Raw genomic sequence first — 17,870 nt, forward strand, 5'->3', positions numbered from 1 at the left:
TTACTTCGTCTGCGAAGAGATCCAGTTGAGGCCGACCCCATTGCGCGAAGATGTATTCTGCGACTTCGCCGTGTAGGACCCAATCGTGAGCGTCCTCTAGGTGTCTGCTCAGAAAAACTGCTTCCACGTTCTGCTGACCAGGCAGGGGAATCGCTGTAATTGACATTCCTCTGGCCAGGAGCCAATGCCATATCGCTTGGGACTCTCGCGATAGGGGTAGGGATCTCGTTCCCCCTTGTTTGTTCAAGTAATACATTGTGGTTCTATTGTCCGTCTGTATTAAGAGCGTTTTCCCCTGAATTAGGGGTATGAAAGACTTGAGAGCCAGATGGACCGCTCTGAGTTCTAGCAGATTTATGTGGTACTGCTTTTCCTTGTCTGACCACAGACCTTGCGCTTGAAAGGGACCCAGATGAGCCCCCCATCCCTGAAGAGACGCATCCGTTACTAGGGTGTCGGATGGAAGCACCTGGTGAAACGGAGCACCCACTGACAGGTGAGGTCTGTGCATCCACCATCTCAATGACTGAAGTGCTACCGCCGGTAGCTGCACCGTGTCCTCCCAGCGACCTGTTCTTTGGCTCCAGTTGGTCTCCAATGCCTGTTGGAGGGGTCTCATGTGGAGTCTGGCATTTGGGACAATAAAAATGCATGATGCCATGGAGCCCAGCAGCGATGTCACCTGACGTGCCGTAGGTGCGTTGGCTCTCAACAGGTCCTGACACTTCCTGCCTACTGAGGATAGTCGTTCCTCCGAAGGATACACTTTTTGGAGTTCTGTGTTTATGATAGCTCCCAGGTAGTGAAGATTCTGTGTTGGAATCAAGGTTGACTTTTGGTAATTGACCTGAAGACCTAGAGCTTCGCAAACTCCGAGTACAATGTCCCGATGGCTTCTCGCCTGCTCCGGAGAAGAAGCCTTTAGTAGCCAGTCGTCTAGGTATGGATATATGTATATCCTTTGTTTTCGAAGATGCGCCGCCACCACTGCCATACATTTCGAGAAAACTCTTGGGGCAGATTTCAGGCCAAAGGGTAGAACTCTGAACTGGTAATGCTGTAACGCTACTCTGAAGCGCAGGAACTTTTGATGTTTGGGAGCTATTAGGATGTGAAAATACGCATCCTGCAGGTCGATGGAGCACATCCAGTCTCCCTGATGTAGTTGAGGGAAAATCTGGTGAAGCGCTAGCATCCTGAACTTCTGCTTCCCTTATGTATTTGTTCAGCAGCCGTAGGTCCAGAATTGGCCTGAAAACGCCCTCTCGACCCTTCTTCGCCACCAGAAAGTAACGGGAGTAGACCCCCTGTCCTCTGTGTGCAGGTGGAACCTTTTCTATGGCATTGTTTTTTAGGAGGGCAAGAGCCTCCTTGCGTAGCAAGCTGAGATGAGATGGATTGTCTTTGGTTGGTGGCAAGCGTGGTGGAGGCTGTTTGAAAAGAAGAGAATAGCCATGTTCGACAATATTGAGCACCCATTTCTCTCTTGTGATAGAGTGCCACTCGCGAAGATAAGCTGTAATACTTCCCCCCACCGGAGTAGTGTACAGTGTTGAGGGAAGCGAGATTTCATTGCTTGGTGGGTGCTTTCGGAGTGGACTGTTGAGGTCTACTTGACCCTCGCTCCCTTGTGTTTCTCCATTGAAAAAGAGGGCGTCCCTGTCGTTGCTGTGACCTTTGCGACCAGTGAGGGGTTTGAACCCTCTGCTGGAAAGGGCGCCTGTCATACGGCCTGTACCTCCGCCTGAAATCTTTCTTTCTTTCCAGGCCCACTGCCCTCATGGTATCCACCTCGGTCTTCATGCGGGCCATTTCTTCATCTGCATGGGCACCGAATAGAGAGTTCCTGGCGAGTGGGAGATTCAGGATGCGTTGTTGTGCTTCCTGTTTCAAACCAGTGAGTCTCAGCCAGGAAGATCTCCTTGCACAGATTCCATGTGCGTACCCATGAGCAGCTAAATCCGCCCCATCTGCTGCCGCGCTGACAACCTGGTTGGATACCAGGCATCCTTCTTGCAGTATCTCCTGGAAATCTTGTCTGTCCTCTCTGGGCAATTTTTCTGTGAATCTACTGAGCGAGTCCCACAGAGAACGATCATACCTGCCCAGGAGCGCAGACGCACTGGAGACTTTCATTGCCGAAGCCACCGTCCCGCATATCTTTCTCCCCAGAGAGTCTAGATGCCTGCTCTCTTTATCCGGGGGTACCGTGGATGAAGATGCCACCGAGTGGGTCTTTCGGGCGGCAGCTATTATAACCGAGTCCGGTGGCGGATCCTTCCTGAGGAACAAAGGGTCCTGTTCGGGAGCCTTGTATTTTTTGAGAATCCTAGCCGGGGCAGATTTAAGCGAGGCTGGGGCCAGAAAAGTGTCCATGGTTGGCTGCAACAAACCAGGCACTAGAGGCAGCAGCTTTTTTGATGCTGATCTCTGTTGTAGAGTCTCAAAGATGACTGATGAGGAGGTAGATGGCTCTGGAACCTCTATGTTGAGTTTCTGCGCTCCTCTTAGCAGCACCGCGTTAAACGTGGTAATGTCATCCACCGGTGAGACTCTAGCAGGTGGTGAATCTGTTAGGGTGGGTGAGTAACGCCTCACAGATGAACCTGATGAAGACCAAGAGGGTGATCTTCTTCTTGAACGAGACCTGGATCTTCGTTGAGAACGAGACCTGCTGCGAGACGCTGTAGCAGAGCGCCTAGGCCTCGCGGCCGGTTGGCGAGGAGCAGAACGAGCCCGTTCTGCCCTGGCTGTCGGTGATGGCGTTCTTGGCAGGGAGGCAGTAGGCGAATACATTCGCGAATATTGCGAATCTGGGGAGGCCGCTGGTCTGTTAAGGCTCTCCAGCCATCTCGGAGATAGATTGATGGGCGAGACATGCCCAGATGATGCCGCTCTTGACCGAGAAGAGTCGCTCGGTATGGAGACCACTGGAGATTGCGCGGCCTTGTCTGGCGTGGGGCGATGTTCTGCTCCCTGTGGGACAGTTAAAACCTGCGTCGACGTCGATGGCTGTGTCGACGTCGAAGGGCGCCCAGCCGGTTGCTCTTGCCTCGACGTTGAGTGCCTTTACGTCGAACGGCGATCCTTGGACCTCGACCTGCTCGCCGTCGTGTGCCTCGACGTGGAGCGGTGGGAGGTCGACGGCTGATGTCTCTCATGCCGCCGTGGTGATTTCGACGTCGTGTGTCCTGACGTCGGGGGGCGCACAGCCTTTGGCGGCGACCGGGCACGCCGGCGATGGCTCGACGTCGATCGGCGGGCTGCCGTCGACAGAGACCTGCCCCAGCGATGATGTTCTCTCGACGCCGTTTCCTTGGACGCCGGGTGTGTCGCCGTCGACGGCGATCTATGCCGGTGAGACGGTGCTAGCGACGACGTCGACGGTGAACAAACAGGTACTTTCCTACCTGCTGACGTCGACCAAGCCATTCTCTCCTGAGAATGGCCTTCTGGTTGTCTGGGAAGTGAGGAGGACGATGTTCTTTGCCTCTCCTGAAGCCCATGTAGCCGGATCTTCTCTCTGTCTTTCAGAGTCCTCTTAGACATGTTCTTGCAGTACTTACAAGTGTCAGGGCAGTGACTCTGAGGCAGGCACACTATACACAGAGAGTGGGGATCTGACTGGGCCTTCTTCTTCCCACAAGCAGGGCATTTGACAAAAAGTTAAGGCATTTTTCTGTCAGGAAAAAACTGCTTAGCTCAGACAAAGATGTTATTTGTCGAATGAAAAGTGAAAAAACGCTTTTTTAAAGAATTTTTCTGAGGAAAACTCAGAAAAACTGAGAGCTCAATGCTCCAGGATCCTCTCAGAAGAAGCCGGAAAAAAGAACTGACCTAACTGTGAACCAACTGTCACCTTTCCTTCACCCCTGAGGCATGGTGGGATACTGGAGGTGCTCAGGGTCTTAAAGGCACGGTGCCAAAGTTTTTATGGTTCTCCTGTGTTAACCTGCATGCAGCCTATTGGCTAAGAATGCTCCATTGTTTTTCAATGCAGTTTTTTTTCTCTTTTTCTCTAGAGTTTACTGCTGCTTACTTCCCTAAGCCCAGTTTTGGGGGCTTGGGTAGATATTTATTCTCTATTGTAATTTTATAATATTAAAAAAAAAAAAAAAACTTCATATAAATAAAGCATTTTAGCCTGTTTTAACATTATAGCCTGCATTGCTGTTTTACACATGTATAATATGTGTGTATTTTATATATGCTCCGGGGTCCCCGCACAAGGGCGGGAATATTCAATGTTTATGACTATTGATGAGGATCCCCTGGACGAGAACCTGCATTACACAACCGATTCCTCCAAACATCGTGAATAGGACTAGCAAAAACTGCAAATAGTGGCATTTGTTTCCCAGAAGTTGTGCAATTTTAAGATATGTTGTGTGAAGGTGTTTTTTCACTCAGTTAATAATTTGTTCATAGACTTTAGTCCATTATATAAAAAGGTGATTCCATAAAAAGCACACATTTTCCGTTATTTTGGGCACTTTTTGTTACCATACAATTTTACTGCTTTTTCACATCAGAGACCGTGAGAGAGAGAGAGTAAAGAGAGAGGTGGTTAAGTGGAGTCCGGCAAAGAAGGTGATAAATATCACACTCCTTTCTAAAAAATAATATCTAAGTAAGAAGGAGTGTGTATTTGCACACTGGAGGAAAAGTGAAATATGGAGCTGGGCTGTGCCTTATCCAGTCCGAGGCATTCCTACACCAGCTCACTGAGTTCTGCAGCTTGTAATTGTGGTAGAGCACAACCACCAGAGCTATAAGACATGAAAGAACGAGCTGTAAAAGGAACATCCTGGTATGGAGCTTAGTCCTTTTAAGAAGAAGTTGTTTAGTAGCCATCCTTGAAGGGGTGCCTATCTCAGGGCGACAGAGCAGCTTGAGAAACCTATCAATAAACTCAGACAGCCCTGCCAGCCTCGTGGACTTGTAGGCTCCTGCAGTGATAGGGAAGATGGAAACCCACTGGAGGCTTCAAGTGAGACTGGAGGGCTCTCTGGAGCATCGGGTGCAAAAGCACTGAACACATGTAGCTCATTCAATACACTTTCTACTAACAGCTCTGCCGGAGTACTTGAGGAAACTGCACATCCCTTGTGAGACAGCAGTACGGCCCTCTGCTTATTATGGGTTGTTCAACATTAACTTCGGGCACTGGGAAGAGGACGGGGCGATGAACAATGCACACTTTATGTTAAATTAAAGGTTACAGTCTCTCTGAATCACACCTATTTTTAAAGTGGTCAGAGTCAATTCTGGTTGCAGTGTGCGCTATGTAAAAGGCTAATTGTACTACAACCAATATTAAGGGGGCGGTAGGGTGCCTCTGAAAGTTTGTGGTAAAGCATAGTGCAGCTGTGATTAGTGTGAATAAGGGAGTTATTTGGATCCCACAAATTCAAAAACATGATGCATGGCGCTGAGCTGCGAAGAGGGATTAAAGGCAAAAAACGAATCCAGACGGGAGGAAGGAAGGAGGAGGGGCCATTACACGTTGTAATAGGAGAAAGTATGACATAGTGTGATGCCAACAAAAATGTTCTCTTAGTGAAATCCCCTGGGCGGGAACCTAGCGCACAAAACGAAGGACATTTAGCAAAATGCACCAATAAAAATGAAGCATTTAAAACAAGCACAACAAAGAATAAATGGCTGGAGTGGACGTGGTTAAAAGCCCATATTCAATACAACACGCCTTGCAGACAGCACCGCCAAGCTCAACCTAAATAGTGTTCCTTTACTTTTTGTGAAGAGACCACCGTCCAGAGACAGTTAATTCCGACATTGGAGATGCCTCATCTGAAGTGGAAGGGAGAGAGTCTCCAGTACTGTGAAGCAACGGAGTACCGGAGCACTAATAAAAAAGAAACAAGCCTTCTTGTCAGTGTGCCTGCTTCCCTGAAAGAAATGTAAATGCGTGCAAATGGGCAATCTGAAAATGTAAAGGGTGCCCGCAAACAGGTTTTGGCTTTAACTGAGGAAATCACCTGAACCTTCCTGATGATACACATTTATTCTTTTTTAAGATGTATTGTAAGGGAGATATCAGCTGAACTGTGAAGTGTGTTTTTTAAAAGAAAGTTATAAAAAAAACTGTACTAAGTACAGTCTGGGTATTGTTAACATCTATATTTTGGAAGTACAATTTTTATCCTAATGTTTTTTGCGCATTTTGTAGCAGCCTATCTTATACTGTGTGCAATGCAAGGTTTAAATGGCGACTTGCAAATTCACAGTGCTTTCTCACACAGACTGGGACCTTATAGTGCTAAACATACACAAATCACTATTCTCCACTGCACCAACTAGGATTCAATTCTGTGACTCTCTGGAGCAGTGCATTAACTGGTAGAGGTTGCACAAAGTACACTAGTGCATTTCCCACTGGTATTTTATATGTAGTTATCTGAAAGTAGGAGACTGAAAAAAGTTACAAAAGCCACGTCTTTGACCACACGCTTACTCACCCAGCCCCCATTGTTCGCAGTATCACAGTTCCCATGCTTTTTAAAAATGCGACTCCTCGCAAAACACCATATTGAACAATGCTCATCCTGTATCCTGCCAGAGAAGCTGATGCTAGAAACTCTTTTGGATTTTTTAATTAGAGAGCCCGCCTGAATTTTTCTGCTTTAAGTGATATAACCGAAGCAAAGAGCTGGGAAAAGTTGTGAACGAGCTCAGTAACAAAATAGTGTCTTACTTGTAGGTGTAGTTTTGCAGCTTGAATTTTCTGTATTTGCATGCTGTGCATTATCCCACCATCTAGTGGATGAGATTGGAATTCTTCAAACTACTAGTGGTCTTTTCTTTCCTCTTTTTTTAAATGTTTTGCTATTGTTGTTGGGTGTCGCAGATCTCCACCATTTGGTGCTTGGACCATCTGCTTGTGAAGTCAAATGCCCTCCCCACAAGCCTTCCTCTCGTGTGCCATCTTCAGAATATTTTTTTCCACTGTGGAGCTCGGAAGCATCGCCGATAGCTCTCCAAACTGCAAACAAAAAAAGCTGTAAGGAGACTTTTTTTCATCAAAGAAGACCGAAGAATTCACTAATGGGAAGGCACCAGAGGACTAGTGCAGACTAAGCACGTTGAAATCATATCGGAGAATGCCCAGACAGGGGGCTTCCTGTTCTGAGTGATGTGGAGAACATGCCATTCAAATTTTGCCTTAAGTGCCACCATACATTTTGCCAAAAGGATAAACATCAGGCACGTAATCTGTGCCTATCGCTCAACCTTAACAGCAACAACTGCGAGGTCTGTGCATATTTAAAAACAAAGACGATGAGAGCAAGAGACATGCAGAAGGAGATGGACTACAACATGCAGGGCCAGAAGCAGACTCCATTTCCAAAGGACTTTGGTTTGACGAGTGATGATGAAGAAAACATAGCTGAAGGGGCAGAAAGCAAAGGCTCGAACGTCGAGTTATCGATCGTCAACGGCAAAAGGGAACAGCACAATTTGAAGGTAACCCTGAAAAAATTCTCAATGGAAGACTCTAAGTCATCTGACTCTAGAAGTCAAAAAGTGGCCCCAGCGTTGAAAAAAGACATTGGCCGAAGGCAAGAGACCCCCCCTTGAGTCAACGGGCTAGGGATACCTATGGCGGTCGAAATTCAGATGAGACGTCAAAAGATGATCGAGGTCAAGGAGAAGAGAAGATAGATCGGAGCAGAGAAGCTTAGATGTTGAGGGGAGAGAAAGGGAGAAACAAAGAAGAAATCGGCAAAAGAAATACAGTAGAAGGAAATTTTGATGCTGAAGAAAGGGCTGCAGAAATTGAAAAAAAAGAGGCAGCTAGAGGCAGAAATGGCAGAAATCTGCAAAAAAAATGAGGGGTGTCGAGAATTCCATTCTGGAACTAGTGGATCAGTTACACATGGGTAGGAATCTTTTGGAGAGGTTTTATAATCAAATATTTAGTCAGGAATGTACTTTTCAAGGATGATGGCATTCCTGGGTTTTAGACAGACACTATTCACACAAGAACTAATGGGAAGGAAAGTAGAGTTGATAAGGAAAGTGGACTTATTGTGTCTTGTCAAAAGGACAGCGACTTGGACAGTAATTCAGTTGGGGTCCTGATCCCAGGGCAGCAGCTTTGGTTACCTTCCACTAAGTTTGGATGGGTAAGCAAAAGTAGGCGTATGGTTGGCCATGATTCAAAGGAGACTTCTGAAGATGATGGCATCACAGTCTTGGTTTCCAAGAGACATGGAGTTGTACGGCAAAGTTCCTTTTCTGTTCTGACTCCAGTGGGAGAGGGTTTGCTGCTGATCAGAAACTTTGGAGAACACCTTCTGGTAAAGTCAGGGGACTGGTCCATGTGTCACTGAGAATATCAGGGATTCAGTGTTTCTTGCAAGCCCTTCAAATGAGACAGTTCTTCGATGAATCATGTGCTTAAGGTACTAGGAGAACATACAAAAGGATTTGGACAGTATGGGAACGTTGGTAGGTGGAGATCCTGTAGTTTGGGAGTCTTGTATTTTGGCAGAACTGTTTGAGAAAGTGTCAAATTAATGGACAGTTATTTTTTAAAGGTCAGTTATTTCATGAGGCTAATCTGAAGTGAATTTGGGCCAGAAGAACGAGTTACTTACCTTCGGTAACAACTTTTCTGGTGGATACATTAGCTACCTGTGGATTCCTCACCTAATGAATACTCCCATGGCGCCAGCATTCGATGGAAATCTTCTTCCTAGCTTCTGCACGTCGGCGAGGACGTCACATTTGCCCACGCGACGCCGTCTGATGTCATACAGGCAATAAGAAGTCCTCGCCGACGTGCCGACGTCAGTACCAACATTTTTTACGTGCCTGAGAACAATAATCTAATGCAATGAAAGAGAAAAGCAACATCTCATAACATTGCAAACCACACATCATTGCAAGAAGATGGCTATAAATTTAATATATATATATATATATTTTTTTTTTTATAAATAAATATATACACTAAATATATATATATACAAATATATATATATATATACACATATAAACATATACATATGTCCATATATACATAATCTATTGCAGTCCTCAAGACCAAGAGGAGCACAATCAAGAATTACTTGGTGAGACCAAAAAGGCAACGGGAAGGCGGGTGGGGCCGTGAGGAATCCACAGGTAGCTAATGTATCCACCAGAAAAGTCGTTACCGAAGGTAAGTAACTTGTTCTTCTGATGGATACAACTACCTGTAGATTTCTCACCTAATGAACAGAGCCCCAAAGCAGTACCGCGCTCGGTGGTGGGTGCCTGTATGGTCAAACCAAGAAATCCTGCAGCACTGACCGTGCAAAATGGCCGTCCCTTCTGACCTCAGAGTCCAAGCTGTAATGCTTCGCAAAAGTGTGAAGGGACGACCAAGTTGCGGCCTTGCAGATGTCGACCACAGGAACACCTCTAGCCAAGGCCGAAGTGGCCGACTTAGCCCTGGTGGAATGAGCTCTAATACCATCAGGAGGATCCTTCTTTGCTAAAGAGTAACACATTTTAATGCAAAGAACAACCCACCTGGAGAGTGTTCTCTTGTGGACTGCCTTTCCTCTCCTCTTGCCCACGTATCCGATGAAAAGCTGATCTTCCAGCCTGAAATCCTTCGTTCTGTCTATGTAAAAGCTTAACGCCCTCTTTGGGTCCAAGCAATGGAATCTCTCTTCTTCCTTTGAAGGATGAGGCGGAGGATAGAACGTGGACAGAGTAATTGACTGGGCCAAATGGAAGGGTGAAACAACCTTCGGAAGGAAAGCAGCCTTGTTCCTCAACACCACCTTATCCCCGTAAAAAGTTGTATAAGGGGTTTCACTGACAAAGCCTGCAACTCACTCACTCTCCTTGCAGATGTTATAGCAACCAGGAAGACTGCCTTAAGAACTAACAATCTTAAGGGGCAAGAATGCATAGGTTCAAAAGGGGACCCCATAAGGAAAGTTAGGACCAAGGACAAATCCCATTGAGGCATAACGAAAGGATTTGGAGGATATTTATTCATAAGGCCCTTCAAGAATCTAAGTACTATAGGAGATTTAAATAACGAAGGTTGGTCTGGAAGACAAATGAAGGCTGACAAGGCAGACAAGTAACCTTTAATAGTAGCCACTGCACAACCCCTCTGTGCTAAAGACAAAGCAAAAGATAAAACATCTGACAAATGAGCACGTAAGGGATCAATCTGTCTCTCTCCACACCATACCACAAATTTAGACCACCTATTAGCGTAGACAGATTTAGTGGAGTGTCGCCTGGCCGCTAAGATAACATCCACTACATCAGGTGGGAGAGAGAAGGAACTCAGGTTGCCCCGTTCAATCTCCAGGCATGAAGGTGCAGACTCTGGAGGTTGGGGTGTAAAACCTGCCCCTGCGACTGCGAGAGGAGGTCTGCCCTGAGAGGGAGACGGAGCGGAGGGCACAGTGAGAGTTGGAGAAGGTCGGAATACCACACCCTCCTTGGCCAATCCGGAGCTATTAAGATTACCTGGGCCCGGTCTTGGCGAATTTTCCTCAATACTCGAGGAATCAAGGGTATGGGGGGAAACGCGTAAAGCAACTGGTCGCACCAGGTTCTCTGAAACGCGTCCCCCAAAGCTCCCTGCACCGGATACTGAAGGCTGCAGAATAACGGGCTGTGCGAGTTCTCCCAGGTGGTAAACAGATCTATCCGAGGAAACCCCCACAACTGGAAGATTAGACGGACTTGATCTGGATGGAGACGCAACTCGTGGTCGGCCGAGAAATGGCGACTGAGACTGTCCGCACGTACATTCAAGACTCAGGCCAGATGATTTGCTACCAAGCAAATCCGATGGTCCTCCGCCCAGGACCATAGCCGAAGAGCTTCTCTGCAGAGAAGGTACGACCCCACTCCTCCCTGTTTGTTTATATACCACATCGCGGTAGTATTGTCCGTCAGGACCTGTACCGACTGACTGCGAAGGGATGGGAGGAAGGCCTTGAGAGCCAGACGTACAGCCCGTAACTCTAACAGATTGATATGAAAAATCTGTTCCTCTGGAGACCAAAGCCCTTTGATCTCCAGGTCCCCCAGATGAGCTCCCCACCCTAGGGTGGAAGCATCCGTTATGACCGTGGTCACTGGTGGAGGCTGCGTGAACGGCCTTCCTTGGGAAAGATTGTCGTCCGCAACCCACCACTTCAAATCCGTGGCAGCATCTCTGGAGATCCTGACAGAACCTTCGAGATCTCCTCTGTGTTGAGACCACTGCCTTTGGAGGCACCACTGAAGAGCCCTCATGTGCCAGCGAGCATGCGTGACCAACAGTATGCAGGAGGCAAACAGACCGAGCAGACGAAGGACCTTGAGGACTGGAATGACCGCTCCACTTCGAAACATTGGAACCAACTCCTGAATATCTTGAATCCGCTGAGGCGGAGGAAAGGCTCGATCCAATGTTGTATCCAGTACTGCCCCTATGAACAGGAGGCGTTGAGAGGGCTCTAGGTGAGATTTGGGCACGTTCACCGAAAAGTCCAGGTCGAACAACAACTGGGTTGTCGACTGCAGATGATGCAACACAAGCTACGGGGACTTGGCTTTGATCAACCAGTCGTCCAGGTAAGGGAATACTGCTATCCCCTTCCTTCTGAGCTCTGCCGCAACCACCGACATCACCTTCGTGAAGACTCGAGGTGCTGAAGTAAGACCAAACGGGAGGACCGCAAACTGATAGTGCTGCGACCCCACCACAAACCGGAGATACTTCCTGTGCGACTTGAGTATCGGGATATGAAAGTAAGCATCCTGCAAGTCGACAGACACCATCCAATCTCCCTTGTTCAACGCCAAAAGCACCTGAGCTAGGGTCAGCATCTTGAACTTTTCCTGTTTGAGGAACCAATTCAAAATCCTCAGGTCCAGGATTGGTCTCAACCGACCATCCTTCTTGGGAATCAGGAAGTACCTTGAGTAACAACCTTGACCCTTTTCCTGCTCTGGAACCAACTCCACCGCGCCCTTTGAAAGGAGGACTTGAACCTCCTGTTCTAACAACAGGAGGTGTTCTTCTGAACAATAAGATGGGCGGGCGGGATGGGGGGCGGAAACTCCCGAAAGGGAAGGGTGTAGCCTTTTCCCACAATGCTGGTAACCCAGGTGTCTGATGTGATGACCTCCCACTTGTGAAGAAAATGCAGTAACCTTCCCCCTACAGGAGAGGAGTGAGTGGGAATTGGTGGAAGCCTAAGGCTGCTTCCCCTCCTGCACCCCTCCAGAGGACGAGGAAGAGGCAGAGTGCTGCTGAGAGGCTCCCCTGGTACGGACCCTACCCCTCCCTCTAAATGATCTAAAGGTGAGAGAGGAGGTAGGTTGTTGGAATTTTCCCCGAAAGGAAGAGGAGGATGAGCCACGACCAAATCATCGAAACCTCCTAAAAAATCTGGAGGAGGCAGAAGAAGCGGCTTGCAGTCCTAACGACTTGGCCGTGGCCCTGCTTTCCTTAAACCTCTCCAAGGCCGAATCTGCCTTGGCACCAAAAAGTTTGTCCCCATCAAACGGGAGGTCCAACAGGGTCGACTGCACATCCGAAGAGAACCCTGAGTTGCGAAGCCAAGCCTGTCTTCTCGCAACCACCGCCGTGCCGATCGCTCTAGCCACTGAGTCAGTTGTATCCAACCCAGATTGGATAACCTGGGTTGCAGCAGCCTGAGCATCCGACACGAGATTCAAGAGTCCTTGAGGAAGCTCTGTATGCGAAGATGTTATCTCGTCCATCAGAGCATAGATGTACCTCCCCAAGATACACGTAGCGTTGGTGGACTTTAACGCCATGCTACAAGACGAAAACACTTTCTTTGACTGTGAGTCCATCTTTTTGGAGTCTCTGTCCGCCGGCACTGTTGGAAAAGATCCAGGCGCAGATCTTGCAGAACAGGAAGCCTGGACCACCAAGCTTTCCGGCGTAGGGTGTCTGGAAAGAAAGCCAGGGTCAGATGGTGCAGCCCGATATCTCCTGGCCACAGACCTATTGACAGCTGAGGAAGATACCGGCTTCTTCCAGACCTCCAATACCGGTTCAAGCAGCGCCTCGTTAAATGGCAAAAGAGGCTCTGCCGATGTAGAGGCCTCAGTCAGTAAATTTTGTTTCGCCTCAGCCACCGGCAAAGGCAGTTCGAAGAAGTTAGCCGCCTTCCTTATCACAGCATTAAAAGTGGCTGCCTCTTCAGTATACTCCCCTGGAGATGACAAGTCCCACTCAGGGGAAGTATCAAGGCCACTAGCTGTATCCAGTCCATGAAGACCTTCGCTAGAATCCTCAATTTCTCCTTCCTTCAGGACCCGTTGATATTCTTGTTCCTCCAAGAGACGGAGAGCACGTCTCCTCGAAAGTAACCTCTTCTCAATTCTCTGCGTCGACATGGCGTCTGCAGAAGTCGAGGAACAACGCCGATCACCGGATCCGTCCGACGCCGGGTCAGGAGTCGGATGAAGAGAAGTGTGTCTCGGAGTCTCAGAAGGCCCTGCCGGGGTCCCTGGCCGAAACCCCGAAGCCGATGGAGCCGAAACCTCCGGGGCCGAAACCTCTGGAGCCACCGGAGCCAACACCGGAGTCGACACCGGCGCCGAGCCCACATTCCCCAAGGGGAGAAAGGGCATGAAGGGTGCTGGCCGTAGCGGCGCCGGAGCACCCAAGCTGAAAGCCAACGGACCCGAAGGACCAGTCGGAACACCGCCTGGAGCCATCTGCTGGAAGATGGTAAACATCGCATTTAAAAATGCGGTATTATCGGCTCCAGGGGCCGGGAAAGCCGGATACTGGGGTGCCTGGATCGAAGGCGACCCCGACCTCGACATCCGCGACGTCGGTGAGAACACCTGAGGCTGTGGCACCTCAAACACTGAAGACGTCTGCCCCGGCGAAATCGGTGAAGCCGGAGAAGGCAACGGCGTCGATGGATGAGGAGTGACTGTGGGACTGACCTCCCAAGTCTTCCGACGCCGAGCCGATCTCGATCGAGACCTCTCCTTGCTCAAATGGCGCCGTGAGTCCCGACGGCGTCGGGAGTCTCGATGACGTCGATGAGACTTCGGCGAGGAGGATTTTCTATGGTGTCTCTTCTCCTTTCTCTTCGACTTCGCCATAAAGAGTTTGGCCTTTTGCTCCTTCAGGGCTTTCGGATTCATGTGTTGACATGAATCACACGTGGCCACATCGTGGTCGGAACTCAAACACCACAAGCAGTCCGAATGTGGGTCAGTAACCGACATTTTGCCCCCACACTCTCGACAGGGCTTGAAACCAGACTTCCTCTGAGACATAGTAACCCCAGAGAAAAAACACGCAGCAGAAAAACACACTGTAACTTGAAAAGCAACAGTAGCTCCCTCGAAGATAACCGTTTCGAATGGCACGGAAAAAAGGGAACTGACGTCGGCGAGGACTTCTTATTGCCTGTATGACGTCAGACGGCGTCGTGTGGGCAAATGTGACGTCTTCGTCGACGTGCAGAAGCTAGGAAGAAGATTTCCGTTGAATGCTGGCGCCATGGGAGTATTCATTAGGTGAGGAATCCACAGGTAGTTGTATCCATCAGAAGGCACAAATACTCTGGTGTGGCAGAACCATGTACAATTAGGCTGGAGCGATTGCCTAGAGGAAGATAATAGTAAATGTGAGATGTAAATTTGGCTTTTCGGTTTGTTTCAAGCTTGACCAGGTAGCAGATATTTTAATTTGGGAAATCTAAGTCTAAAGCTGGTTTCTTTATTATGTTTATCTTCATTTCAAAGCTGTTTTAATGACTACCATTGCAAGATGGCTGAAGATAGTGATAGAAGAAGCAGGTGCAATCAGGGGTAGATCTGTTGCTGTAACTAGGAGTAGATTTAACGCTCATTCCTTGAGAGGTAAATAGGCAAGAAAGGCCTTTTGGGATGGCTTAAGGTTGGCAGATAGTTTGAGAGTGGCTGACTAGTCGAGTGCAAGGGTTTGCCAAAAAGTATTTGAGATAAGTGGAGCATATGTCTAATTTGGTTTTGGAAGGCTTTCGTTTTTATCTCTAGAAACATGGCTGGTTATTCAGATCTGTTGACAGCAAATAGAAGCTTCTGGTGAGGTAGTCCAGTTTCAGCAGGAATTTTGTATCAATGCCACAGTGGGCTGTATGAACAGTCCGGAGGACATAAACATGATCCCGGCATTTACAAGAAGTCACTGGCTAGCTTTAATGGGAGGTTTGATGGTTGCACTTGTACACATCCTGGATACCTTGGTCTGTAGCCTATGTAACGTTGCTTAGTGTTTCTAGAAGAGGTAAGTTCTATGATATTGCAGTAATTCAGACATACTTCTTAGGGCTATAGTCAACAGCACCCTGTTGTCTGGAGTAGTGGAGGATTTTACTGGTGGGTTTTAATAAGAAGAGAAAAATGCAGATGGAATGCCTTGACCAGGGTGCTGATTTGTAGAGTGAAATAAAGTTCATAGTAAAAAGGTATCCTTATATTCCTTAATGTCAGAAATGTTGACTGAACGGCTCCATGGACCTGAGAGTTTCTTTCATCTCTGAAGCCGTCAACTGCTCCGTCATCTAATGGGCTTGCCAGAGATAGGTCAGAAGTAGCTTCAGGGCTACAAATGTTTCTGAGGAGGGGTGGCAATGACATGTGTCAAATGACTCCAGAGAAAAGGGAGCCATTTATAATTTTGTTCTGTCAGTCAGAAGTTGGCTGGAATTGTTAGCAACATTTGGCTGAACCAGGATTATTACTTGAGTTGGGTCTTTTTGATTTTGAGATTTAGAAGCTAAGAGGAACCCAAGGGTTTGAAAATGGTGAAAACAAATTCTAACAAGGTGGAGAATAGAAGGAAAAGTGAAGTTGTTACTGTATGTTGGAAAATGAGTCATAGATTTTGGTGAATTTGTTTTCAAATAATTTGAGTAAGTCTTTGCATTGTAGTGATATGAATGGTCTGCTTTTCTGGGCCTCTGAAATGGATAGTTCCTGATAAATATGTACAATACATACCTTTTTGTAAATATTGCATTTATGCAGCATGAAGAGAACTTGCTCAAACACAGCCCTGAAAGGTAGATTTGACGTCAGAAGTACATATTCCCTAAAACAGAACAATAAACAAATATCTTTCCTTTCAGCCTCAGTTTACAGCTTTTCGCTAACTCTCAATTCTGTGACTGCCATTCAATTTTTTTCAAGATCACTACATTTTCACACTAAACTTCAGCATCTTTCCCATTCTAATTTTGGCAAAGATGTTCACAATGAGGCGTATGTCCCTCTACCAAGGGGTGGCAATTACAATACAGAAGAAGGTTGTGGGGGACCACTTACAATAGTACTGCTAGAAAATAATGGTCTGAGCCTTCTGCCAGAAGCATCATTGCCAGAAAAAAATTAGAAATTAGCAGAGCGTTGCAACATGACTACAAAAGCAGAAAAGAACAATGAAAACCTACACAGAACTTGATGTAAACTGGAATTAGAAGCTTGTGCCATGACAGGATTAATGGCAGTACACCACCCTAAACAGGGAACGATGGCTGGAATAAACAGTGAGCCTCAAGGTGAGGGGAGCAAAGACATGTTTAAGGAAACACTTACCTCAATGCCTTGCACTTTTAGCTTCATATGATCCTCGCGGGTGGTTTTGCCATCTTTCCTTTTTTTCCAGCAGTAGCCATCTTTCCGATATTTCACTTTCTTCCGATTGTACAGGATTATGGAACCATTCTGGGGCCTTACGAAAAGAAAAAGAAAAAAAAACTTAAACAAAAGATTCATTCTTCCTGCCTGTTAAGCGCTGAACACTGCTGTCTGTAGTGAACATAAGGATTAAAACTTCACATCACTTTTATGGCACAGTAACAAACAGAGGAAAGCTTCATGGGAAGGCAAGGAAATGTAATGAGGGCAGTGGGATATTATTCAATAGGCATTCTAATTAATTAATCTTTTTTTTCTTTAGTTAAAACTAGACCTGAGCATCAGAGCACTGTTCAAACTGCAATATAAAATCGAAATATAAAGCAACACAGTTCATCAACAAGAACTGTAAAAGATCAATGCATTAGGCAAGACAATTACAGAAACCAGAGAGAACAAAGGATTAATATATAATGATCACCATTACAGGCACCCAACCGCAGCAGAGAAGCATGGCGCACACTTTATATGAGCCTTTCAAAGTGTACTAGAGAGCTGTTGTCCCCTTACCATTTGCTATAAAATCTTTGGCTGGAGGTGCCATAGCACATCAGTATAGGAGGAGCAATGACACAAGTAGCATGGGTTGGGATCAGGTATAAAGTGGCACCTCCGACTTCCTCTAGTAGTTAAAATCCTTCCAAAATTAAGTGGGAATTGGAAGTCAGGGCCTGTAAACTGATCTCGCCTATGCTCCAAACAAAAGAAGCCTTTGGCTTTTGTAACAAGCTTGACTTTCTGAATCAATGCACATAAGGAGAGTTGTTGAAAGCATTCACATGAATCAGGTGGGTAAGGAGATGAGACTCAAGATAAGTGGCAAAGGAAGGTATTGTGGTCCAGATTATGAAAGCAAGTATGAGCCTTAGCAGGAGCATTCACTATATAGCATGGCATTTGTCCAAAACAACTGCTAGGCTACGAATACCAGAAGGTGGATGGGGGTTCCCCTCTAAATTGGAGGGGCTCAGTCAGTACAGTCCACATTTCCAGACAGTGCTCAGGCTCAAGTGCACAACTACCACTTCTGTCTTCTCCAGACAGATCATAAGGCCACTCGGTTCACCCCTACTCTTGCCTGGAAAAAAGATTAATTTAATGTCAAATTGCAGCAAAATCAGGGCAAAGACAACAGAGCAGCTTGTTACCAGTGAATAAAGTCT

At 47.1% G+C, this 17,870-nt stretch overlaps 1 protein-coding gene across 9 annotated transcripts in view; it reads right to left on the minus strand.

Annotated features, from left to right (window-relative positions):
• LOC138266928 (calmodulin-binding transcription activator 2-like) overlaps positions 1–17,870 on the minus strand; it is an 863,356-nt gene that overhangs the window by 629,436 nt on the left and 216,050 nt on the right. For all 9 annotated transcript variants that reach the window (XM_069215705.1, XM_069215704.1, XM_069215702.1 and 6 more), the window contains exon 5: positions 16,606–16,741. In XM_069215705.1, the coding sequence (XP_069071806.1) occupies positions 16,606–16,741 (136 nt within the window). The remainder of the gene's footprint in view (positions 1–16,605; positions 16,742–17,870) is intronic.

Source organism: Pleurodeles waltl, chromosome 12 (genome assembly GCF_031143425.1).
Source record: "Pleurodeles waltl isolate 20211129_DDA chromosome 12, aPleWal1.hap1.20221129, whole genome shotgun sequence".
Classification (NCBI taxonomy): Eukaryota; Metazoa; Chordata; class Amphibia; order Caudata; family Salamandridae; genus Pleurodeles; species Pleurodeles waltl.